Source organism: Musa acuminata, chromosome BXJ2-5 (genome assembly GCF_036884655.1).
Source record: "Musa acuminata AAA Group cultivar baxijiao chromosome BXJ2-5, Cavendish_Baxijiao_AAA, whole genome shotgun sequence".
Classification (NCBI taxonomy): Eukaryota; Viridiplantae; Streptophyta; class Magnoliopsida; order Zingiberales; family Musaceae; genus Musa; species Musa acuminata.
This window is the reverse complement of record NC_088342.1, coordinates 9,760,525-9,771,574: the sequence shown is the minus strand read 5'-3', so window position 1 is coordinate 9,771,574 and position 11,050 is coordinate 9,760,525. Positions and strand designations below refer to the sequence as shown.

Here is an 11,050-nt window from a genome sequence, read left to right as displayed (position 1 = left end):
AAGTCATCGTCATAGTCCTCATCACTTGAGTTTTCTCTCAAGTGGTCTTCTAAAGTTCTGAGTGTCATATCCTTCCTGTTCTTTGGAAGGATGTCTTCTTGCTCTTCATGAGCTTTGCAAGTCATCTCGTAGGTCATTAATGACCCGATTAGTTCTTCAAGAGGGAAGTTGTTTAGATTTTTTGCCTCTTGAATAGCAGTGACTTTAGGATCCCAACTTTTAGGAAGGGATCTTAGAATCTTATTTACGAGCTCAAAATCTGAAAAACTTTTTCCGAGTCCTTTTAGACCGTTGACGACATCCGTGAAACGGGTAAACATGTCGCCAATAGTCTCACTCGGTTTCATCCGGAAAAGTTCGAAAGAATGTATCAAAAGATTGATTTTTGACTCTTTTACTCTACTTGTGCCTTCGTGAGTCACTTCGAGTGTGTGCCAAATATCAAATGCAGTTTCACAAACCGAAACATGGTTGAACTCATTTTTATCAAGTGCACAAAATAAGGCATTCATAGCCTTTGCATTAAGAGCGAAAGCCATCTTCTCCAATTTATTCCAATTGATCATTGGAAGAGAAGACTTCGAAAATCCATTTTCGACAAGATTCCAAAGTTCAAAATCCATAGAAATAAGAAAGATCCTCATTCGGGTCTTCCAATAGGTGTAGTCCGTCCCATTGAACATGGGTGGACGTGTAATAGAATGGCCCTCTTGGTTTCCGGCGTATGCCATCTCTCTTAGGTTTTAATCCGTTTGAGAGTTAACCCCGCTCTGATACCAATTGTTAGGATCAAGAGCACTAAGAGGGGGGGGGTTGAATTAGTGCAGCGAAAAACCTTCTACGATTAAAAAAACTACGTTCGTTCGATAAAAGTGATTTCAGTAAGAAAGCCGATTCGCAAATCACTTTAACTTTTGATTAAGCGAGATGCAGCAAAGATATAAATGTAGTTTGCAATTATGGTTCAAATCAGATAGTAGGCGCAAACTGAAATATGATATTCGTACGAAAAAACTGATTTACGTCTAAATGTTGATTCGTAAATCACTTAATTAAGCGAGATGCAGTTAAAGCAAGGATATAAAGGCAGATTGCAGTTATAATAGAAATCAAAACGTAAACGCAAACTGAAATATGATGATCGTACGATAAAACTGATTTACGTCTAAACGCCGATTCGGAAAGTGCAAAGCTTGAAACCCAATCGTATATGCGCAGAAAGCAGTAAGCTTTTGAGGAGGTTTGCAGTAAAGATAATGTGCTCAAAGTAAATGCAAACCGAGATTTAGAGTGGTTCGGTCAATCTTGACCTACTCCACTTTTGGCTTCCTCCACCGACGAGGTCACCGACGTCAACTAGAGGCCTTCCTTCAATAGGCGAAGGCCAACCACCCTTTTACAGTTTCACTCCTTTTGACGGGCTTAGGAGACAACCCTTACAGAATTTCCTTTCCTCTCTTAACAGATTAGGACTTGGAAGAAAAGAGGAAGAAGAACTTTCAACTCATACAACACTTTTGAGCTCACAAAATCACAATGTAAAATCAGAATTTCGGTGGTTTCAAGGTGCACTATCAGCACTGAAAGGGTGGGGTATTTATAGGCCCCAACCCAGTTTGAATTTGGAGCTCAAAACTGTCAATTCCCGAAATTCCGGGATCTGGCGGTTGCACCGCCTAGCAGAGCTCGAAGACTGAGCCTATGGGCGGTGCCACCTCCTGTCAGGGGCGGTTGCATCGCCTGCCAGAGCTCGAAGATCGAGCTCAGGCGGTGCCACCGCCTGACTAAGGCGGTTGCACCTCCTACCAGAGCTCGAAGACCGAGCTCAAGCGGTGCCACTGCCTGATTGAGGCGGTTGCGCCTCCTGTCAGAGCTCAAAGACCGAGCTCAGGCGGTGCCATCTCCTGTCAGGGGCAGTTGCACCACCTAGTCTCGCAAGGAGACTGAGCCCAATTGGTTGATCCATTCGGCCCAATTTGGGTTTTTCAGGAGCCCAATTGCCCCAAGATTAAGTTAATGGGATCACCTCTCATTTCCAACTTAATCATTGTGCTAACTACGATATTTCCTAAGACATTTACTGTAACTTGCTCCGGTGCGTCAATCGCTTCTTCCGGCGAGCTTCCAGCGAACTTCCGTCGATCATCCGATGAACCCTCGGTGATGCTCCTGTGGACTTCCGGCAAACTCCTGGACTTTTGACGATCCACTTGGCGAGTTCCGACGAGCTTCTTTGGCAAGCTCATGGACTTCTCGGATTTGTTCCCGCAAAACCTCCGACGACTGTCCGAACTTCCGTCGAACTCTCGAACTTCGAACGTGATCATTGTCTTGACTCCGGCGCAACTCCTACTGCATATCTTACTTTCATCGTAGTTAATCATGCACACTTATCTCAACATATAGATTAGATAACAAATGACAATTGACTTCATCATCAAAATCCGAGATTCAACACTACATCACTACGGGCCATGATCTTTTTGGTCAAATGGAATCTCCTCAAAACATGCTTGGACTTCTGAGAAGACCTAGGTTATTTCACTTGAACAATCATCCCATTGTTGTCGCATATAAGGGAATCAGCTCCTCGCTACCCGGCATGACTCCTAGATTTGCAATGAACTTCTTTATCCAAACTCCCTCCTTTATTGCTTCTATCGTAGCAATGTACTCCGCCTTAGTAGTCGAGTTAGTAGTAGTGTCTTGTTTGAAACTTTTCCAGCTTACTACTCCATTTATGATGAAAATATACCCTAAGTTCGACTTGTTATCATCAATATCGAATTAAAAAGTCGAGTCTATGTAGCCCTCAACCTTATGACTACCTCCTCTATATACCAATAAAAGATCTTTGGTCCTTCTTAAGTACTTAAGGATGCACTTTACTACTTTTTAGTGTTCCAAACCTGGATCTCTCTGATACTTGCTCGTAACACTTAGAGCATGCGTTATATCAGGTCTGGTACATAGCATAACATACCTGATATATCTTATTGTAGAAGCATAGGGTATCCTATTTATATATATCTTTTCTACAAGAGCTTTTGGGATAAACTAACTTTACTATCAGAGTGGTGTAGTCGAGAAATCCCCCCTCCCCTTTGATGCCGACCTCTTATATAAGATGCACGATGAGACAAGGTCCATCTCGGCTAAACCCCTGAACCCCGAGGAGGCTAGAGCCCACCTCAATTCAACTCGAGATCCATCTCGGATGCTCAATCGTCACCTCAAAATCATCATCGGTCAAACTTTCCCCAACTCCAACCCCCTTGTTCAAATCATGTCAATTCACAATCGACGGCATCAAGACAACAATATTTTGACCCTCCTTCTAACGTTAAAATATTTTAAAGTAAATTATTTATACATGTAGATCAATTACAATTAAAAAATAAAGATTATTAAAAAACATAATTATCATAAAATAAAAGATATTATAGCTGCTAATTAATTGCATGGTTTGGTTCGACCCGTCTTTACCAGCCGACTAAACTTGTTCTATGTGTGCCCTAGCTAGGATTGCTGGAACTCGACCAAGCCGCCGACGGCCGGTGACCGGCGACAGAGATCCTTAGGTTGGTGCTACTTGGAACGCCATGTCCGAGACCAGTAGATTCCGGAGTTTGGAAGGCGGTCATGGAGCTCTCAAGGGTATCAGTTATTCGATCTGTTTCCCACATCAATTTAGTGTCTTTGTTCCCAAAATTTTGCACACGTTGTTTTCCTTTCTTTGGATGTGTATCCATCTTAATCGTATGATCAATCGAAATGTAGCCCTAGATGGTTTACTTGCAGTAAGATTTACATGGATAGGCAAACTATATGAATTGTTAGCTCTCAGGCTTCTCAGGAAATGCACTGGGTTTAACTGAAAGCATCAGGTCTTTCTGGTAGACTTGCACCGTTAGTACAATGATGTTCATGGTAATGCTATGTATGCGCTAGAAGATGTAGGCAACCACTCATGTTATGAGAACACCATGCTCTGTCATTTCTTTTGGTCTGTTTACTTAGGATCATACTAGTCGAAATGGTAACATCCAATCATTAGGAAGTGGATATTGTGGAATATCTGTGAGGAGATATGAAATTATTCAATTTGGATAAGGCTGTGAATGTTCATGGTAATGCTATGTATGCACTAGAAGATGTAGGCAAAGGGAAAACAGAGTTAGCTTCATTGCTGAAAGTTTCTGTAGGACCAACAGAAACTGTGTGAAGAAGATCAAGCATATCATGAGGAGCACACGAGAACAAGAAGGCCATTCAGACCATATGAAATAAAATGGGTGGTGATTGCTGCAAAAATACGTGCTTGTAAAATCATTCTAGATCGTCTGATTTAATGTTTATAGGTTTCAAGTTGGAGTTGATATGCTCCTTTGGAGTGATATTCACATCACTAGGATCCAAACTTTAGTTTAGGTGTCAAACAGAACTAATTTTCTGTGAACTCAGGAGTTATATGCCAAAAAGATCTTCATACGAGCAACAATAGGCTCTTTGTTGGCTGATGATAATTACATCATGGTGACTGATGCTTCCATACCAGAATAGATATGATATTTGCAGCCATACTATTTTGCAACTCTTGTTCACCAATAAAAGTTATTATATGTAAAATATTTTGATGATATTGGTTTTGTGCTTAAGTGCACCTGATCTTCATAAAATCTTTACTCGTTTACATATTCCTCAGTCAAGCTCCTAATTTTACCACTGTTGTTACATTCAGATTAGTCTCTGCATCCAATATTACACATAGTTAAATCCACCAGCAACCATCTACAGTGCTGACTCAAATAACTGAGAGATAGGCTTGTTCTTGTTCTTCTTGTTGGTGTAGAGTTGCATCTTTTGCCGACATTCAAAAGCAGTACCAAAATTTTTAGGTTACTGGCAGCCTCAGATGTTAATGTGTTTTTTATCCTTTAGGAGCCCAAACTGCTTGGGATATGCTTTCAGAGGAGCAAATGCAGAAACATATTACCACAGGTTGCGAGGAACTTGATGCCATACTCGGAGGTGGAATACATTGCAAAGAAGTTACTGAAGTTGGTAAGTTTCAGTGTCTGTGGCATATCATAATAAGTTTGTACATTAGTAAGGAACAATGTGATAATTACTACAGATACTTATTAACCTGAACCTTGTCACGATACGGCAACGTCATGGAAGGTCTTTGCATCCTGTTGTTAGACTTTGATTTTATCTATGGTCGTTGATGCATTGTAAATGCATTTACACCTCACATAAAGCCTATTTTCCATGTTGCTTCCATGGTTGGCTTTAACTTTCAGCTAGATTACTAGTGTTGCATCCATTGTTTGTGAAGTTGTCATTGACTTGAATAGTTTTCAGGAGGAGTTCCAGGAATTGGTAAAACACAACTCGGGTATGTCTATCCCTTCCAATTAAGAATAGTATTAAAAGGATCTGAAGTAGCAACTGAAGCTTATACCAAACCCTACAGGATTCAACTGGCAGTTAATGTCCAAATTCCAGTCGAATGTGGCGGCCTTGGTGGGAAGGCAATTTATATAGGTATGGCCGTATATACCTAAAATGCCTCTTGCCATGAGTTTATTCATGTTTGACAGTGTCCTTTGTTTAAAAAATTAGGATGAACATAATTCCTGTATGGTAACAGATACAGAAGGCAGTTTCATGGTTGAACGTGCTCACCAAATTGCTGAAGGATGCATTAGTGATCTGTTGGATAACACTGCACATCGGCTGAAGGACTTTCCAGCTTGCCCAGAGATATTGCAGCCCAACAGCTTCCTAGCTAATATCTTTTACTTCCGCATCTGCAGTTATACCGAGCAAATTGCGACCATAAATTATTTGGAGAAGTTTCTCGAAGAACAGAAAGATGTAAACCGAAAATTATCCTTCTCGAAACACATAATTTCTTAAAACCTTCACCTGCTACTGGCTATAAAATGCTTTTTCACAGACCCTACACTGCCTGGTCGAAAGATGCTTTATTTTATCATACTAGAAATAAGCAGACACTAGTAAGTTATAGTTGATGCAATAGGAAGGCCATCATTTAAAACTTTATCTATCTTAATGAGCTACAGTCATGATTGCAGACTAAGTAGAAGAAACAATATCGTACCTTGAATGTAAACTAGCTAGCTCCCAGTCAACGCTCATACTGTTAAAAATAACTTGTCAAAATCCTTCTTTCAAATCTCACATCCACACTTATCTTATGGTTTCTTTATAAACGCCTCACTGCCTATGCGACCGTAAACAAATATTTTGTATAAGCTTATTTGAAATCATAAGCTAACTTTGTGAATCATCTGCATTCCTTTTGCATCTATGCTTTAAAATGTTTTAGATTGTTTTGACAACCACTTTGTATTTGTTAAATGGTTTGTGGCTTGATGTTGTCAGTCATTGTATTCCACAGGTGAAGATAATTGTTGTTGATAGCATCACTTTTCATTTTCGCCAAGATTTTGATGACTTGGCTCTAAGAACTAGAGTCCTTGGCGGGATGTCATTGAAACTGATGAGATTCGCAAAAAAATATAGCTTGGCTGTAAGTAATTATTCTCTCTTCCCAGTTTGAGAAAAAATTATACTTTTTACAGTAATGTTTGCAGTCATATAAGTAAATTTGTTACCAGTGCAACTCTAAGGATATATGATTTTGATCTGGATATCCGTTCCATGGTAATAAAAATTGACGTAATTGAAGTGATAAATCCAGCGACCCAGTGGCAGGGGCATTATCCATAATCTTTCAGACTGAAACTGCTGGTATTATATTCTATATCGACATCGTGTTCCCTATATAACTCATGTAATCTCTCGTTGGGGTTTGTTCAGCACCCTTAATCAATTCAGTTATTAAGTTTCAACTAAAGATGTTGCCATTTACTACGTATTTCGGTGATAGCAATAACACAATTCATATGCCATTTTTTTTCCCTGAAAATGCCTCAGTATCCATTCCTTAGCTTTCATGAAAATCTGACATCGTTGTTTCTTTTTCTTGTGCAGGTTGTTTTGCTGAATCAAGTAACGACGAAGTTTGTGGAGGGTTCATTTCACCTAACTCTTGCCCTCGGTGAGCTTCTATTTGCATTGACTTCCACCCCACTTTGACCATTTTCTAGTACTTACAAGAGGTGCAAGATTTATATTCTCATAGTTCTTACCATATTCATTTTGTTAGATGAAATCCGTTGTTTCCATGAGAAATGGTAGACGTGAAGTTGGTCTATGAGGCATGATGTTTGCCTAGTATGATCAGTTAGTACGGTTAAAGTCCCACCACTGCTTGGTAAAAGTCAACTACTAAAGAGAATACCAGGGTTATCTTTTGATGACCCTGAATCAAAAGATTTTCCTCATCTTTTGATGGCCAATAAATTAAATGTGATTTTTCTGGATGTTTAGGAAGATTTGCCTGTATGTTTTCCCCATGATGTTATTCATGTGTACGAAGGCTCTCTCTTTCATGGATTTTTGCTTGTACTGTACAGGTGATACTTGGTCTCATGCATGCACAAACCGTATCATTTTGTACTGGAACGGGAACGACCGACATGCCTACATCGATAAGTCCCCATCGCTTCGATCTGCCACCGCACCCTTCTTGATCACAGGCAAAGGTATACGAAATGCTACTTCCCATTGTAAACGTGTTAGGATGATGTGAAAGCAAACTTGGCAGTTCATTTGATACGAAGGTGAATGTGATGCTTATATTTAAGTTTTGCAACAGTGTATGAAGTAACAAGAGTAATCTAACAGTGATAGTCGCTTCAACTCCGAATCGGAGTAATTAGAACAAGCCTCGCTTGATAGAACGAGGGCTGAGGCTAGGACAGTCCGCTGGCGTCGAGGGTTCCACTGCTGTTGGACTCCGATGACCAAGGCCGTTGCTGTTCCTGCCGCCGGACTGTCTCGAGTTATGTGGTCGTTTCGTCGAACAATTTTGCTGCGAATTGATGCAGTCCACGAATCGCTTTCTGCGTGACTTGGGCATGCTTCTTACCAGTCTATTAAATTGCGCGTTCATGCTTCCTGCAGCTGCGGGCTTCCTGGCTCCCTTGGTGGCCTTGAACTCCATCTCGTACAGCGGAAGCAAATCGTCGTCTTCATCGTCTTCTGTAAGAGGCACAGAATGCACACGTATAAGCAAGCAAAGAAGACAACCAGTATCGCGTGGGTTATAAGCAAAGAACCGCACCCGGTGGCTCATCATCAGACTCATAACCGTGCCATTGGTTGAATGTCCTCGGGGGAGTTCTTGCATGGCACGCTTGCCTCTTGGCAACGCGAGAACCATCAGGTACCGGGCCGAGAGGAGACGCATTGTTGCATGGACCGGCATCCTCGTTTCTCTCAGGGGTTCCTCTTGAACTGCTGCAAGCATTCGCAGAACCCGAAGACGAAGCACTGTATCTTTCTGCGTGTTCCAAAACAGATGCTGGGGAAGTACCAGTTGCGGCCTGCACATCGAGTGCCTTCTCTTCCTCCATGAAGTTTGAGAACCAGCATGATGAGCCTCGCCTTACGTAGAAGAAAACATAAGCCTGTTGCTCTAACGCATCGCTTTCAGAAACACTGACCACCTGGAAGATAACATCATCAAAGAGTCATCAGAGGCACAACAATCATGAATGCCGAGAGAGGTAGATGAGTAAGTTCTTCGACCGTGCCTGCGAGTCATCGATCTGATGCCATGTACTTGGAGAGGAACGGATGTAGCAGAAGTAATGGCCAGAAAGTGCGGAACCAACGTGTACCAGAACAGCATAAAGATCGTATTTTGACTGGACCTGCGCATATGGTGCAAGAATCAATGAGCACTTGATGTGGATGCAATCGGCGAGGAATAGGAGGAACACAAACCTCCTTTGCAGGGCAGCTGAGGCATGGATTCAGGTCCAGTTCCAATGGGTACTCCACAAAATCGTCGATCTTGTTGGAGTAGCTCCCATCATTCTTGAACCTCTTGAGATGGAGAGCGAGAACTTGCGGTGCTTGGTCTAGCTTAAGCTGTTTCTCCATGGACACCTGAGCCTTGCAGCCGTCACAGGTGAATCTGACTTCAGGATCATCAATTCTCTCCAACTTGGTGAAAGATTCCAGAGCGTCTCCGACACTGCGCACGTTATCAATCTCCAAGCTGAGATCGAGCAGTGGCTCAAATGTGTCCGAACAGTGACCGCAACTGCAACACCGCAGCTGAGACAATGAAAACACATCACATTCATACGATGAAGAAGAAGAACCAAGAAACGCAACTCTGCTTCAACAGGGGCTCGTAGAATTTACCTGGCTCCTAAGACGGCCGCCAAACACCTGCTTAACAATGCTGTCTTCCTCCAACGAAGCCGGACGATCATCGGCGGTGCGTCCGAGACAGCGAGCATGCATGTTATCCAGAAAGGAGTGGAGAAACTCATGTGCATCTTCTTGCTGGCCCAACCGGAAATGAGGTGATATTTCTGGTGTTTGCTTGGTTAAGGATTCCAAGTTGCAGTTTGTTCTTCTTCCCTTTAATTCACGCTAGCATACATATGATCGACAAAACCATGATTTCCATGAAAAAGATGAACAAAGCTACAAGATCGTAGAGTCAATTTTGCATCATTCTAAACTCCAAAACAAAGTTTTGATTGCAAAGCATCAAGCATTCCGAGATCATAGGCTTATGTTAGTGACTTGTGATAGCATAATCTATGGATTGCCTACCAAAGTGAGATTATAGGCGAGTAAGAAGGATACTGCTCAAATTCTGAGCCAGATATGTTGGGGAGACGACGAGCCGTGATAAGAACAAACACCCATTGATGTGTGCTTTCAAGGCGCAGAAGGAACAGAACCCTGCATCATCACCTGCAAGCCGTGTGCTCTTCTTAGCGGTAGGAAATAGATAAGAGAACCCAAATAACACGCAAAACCGAGAGCCCATGAACTCAAAGATCAGCCACGATCTCGTACCATGATGGGAAGCGGAGTGGTCCGTCTTGCGGATCATCTGCACCAGAGGCACCGTGTGGGTGAGGCACTGGAGAACCGCATTGAGAAAGCACGTGTTCCCCAAGTTCACGAGAGCAGCTCCCTGCTCGCCGATCAGGGACGACCAACAGATTCCCGTCAGAACCACATCCAATAAGAAACATTTAATCCAAGAATCGATTGCGAGATGGATCACGGGCGAGGAATCCTTACCACGACTCGGGGCTGGCCGATCATGGGCGGCGGCGGCGGCGAAAAGTACGAACTTCGAGCGCTGACCGAATTGGGAGCCTTCAGAAGGGCGAAAGTGAGTAGTTCAGCGTCGATTCGAGAGAAATTGAGAGCGTAAGCCAAGAACCCTAGAAAACAAGGAGAATTGCACGTACCATGATATAGCAGGCGATGGAGGACGGCGGTCGGCTTCAATGCAACGATGGGGCACCGATGTATGGAAGATTGAGATAGAGTCCGGCTCGGATTAGGGACTCGAAGAGGTTGCGATTTGATGGCATAAGAAGGGATTTAGGGAGGATGGAGGGAAACTGCGGTGCTTCGAAAAGGGAGGCGGCGGCACAACCAAAATTTGGAAGACGCGGCCTCCCTACTTCCTTATCGGTCGATAAGCTTATCCTACCCATACGCTCACCTTATCATCCATTGGCCATAAATGTCGGTCCCACCGTTTCGTGGCCCCTTCGTGCGCGCACGAGGTAAAATTCAATTGTGTCGGTTCAGAAGCACACACCAATCAGCTGCGTTTGAAACGTACTTATATTGGCAATACACATTTGGACTAAAAAGTTCGAGTGAATCATGGAATGATGGAATACAATTGTGTGCACCAATGATGGAATAATGACATTGGTCGATACCATCTTTTAATCGTAATCATATTTGTTAAAGAAATATTTTCGGTTTCTAAAATAGAAGACACCATTAAGGCTAGTCATTATTCGTTTCTTATAGGCATAAAAAGCTCATATGCAATTTTGTACGAGTCCAATAAATCAAAATGAAGATATATAAATATATATATAATTTATTTAAAAAT

At 42.3% G+C, this 11,050-nt stretch overlaps 2 protein-coding genes across 4 annotated transcripts; one reads left to right on the top strand and one right to left on the bottom strand.

Annotated features, from left to right (window-relative positions):
- Positions 1-3,481: 3,481 nt before the first annotated feature.
- On the top strand, positions 3,482-7,797 carry LOC135612425 (DNA repair protein RAD51 homolog 3-like). Of its 3 annotated transcripts, XM_065108711.1 has the most exons (9): positions 3,482-3,657; positions 4,942-5,064; positions 5,368-5,401; positions 5,480-5,550; positions 5,657-5,883; positions 6,431-6,562; positions 7,027-7,093; positions 7,512-7,640; positions 7,754-7,797. In XM_065108711.1, the coding sequence occupies exons 1-9, from the start codon at positions 3,603-3,605 to the stop codon at positions 7,777-7,779; spliced, it is 864 nt and encodes a 287-aa protein (XP_064964783.1). In that variant the 5' UTR covers positions 3,482-3,602; the 3' UTR covers positions 7,780-7,797. The 3 variants fall into 3 exon arrangements, with proteins under 3 accessions (XP_064964783.1, XP_064964782.1, XP_064964784.1); XM_065108710.1 differs by lacking the exon at positions 7,754-7,797 and having other exon boundaries at positions 7,512-7,741; XM_065108712.1 differs by lacking the exons at positions 7,512-7,640; positions 7,754-7,797 and adding an exon at positions 7,202-7,365.
- Positions 7,798-7,813: 16 nt separating this feature from the next.
- On the bottom strand, positions 7,814-10,524 carry LOC103984904 (ubiquitin carboxyl-terminal hydrolase 20). The gene is made up of 9 exons (XM_009402480.3): positions 10,386-10,524; positions 10,213-10,290; positions 9,982-10,102; positions 9,766-9,876; positions 9,313-9,485; positions 8,887-9,222; positions 8,694-8,813; positions 8,222-8,606; positions 7,814-8,139 (listed from the first exon to the last, which is right to left on the bottom strand). The coding sequence occupies exons 1-9, from the start codon at positions 10,386-10,388 to the stop codon at positions 7,814-7,816; spliced, it is 1,653 nt and encodes a 550-aa protein (XP_009400755.2). The 5' UTR covers positions 10,389-10,524.
- Between the last annotated feature and the right edge of the window lie 526 nt (positions 10,525-11,050).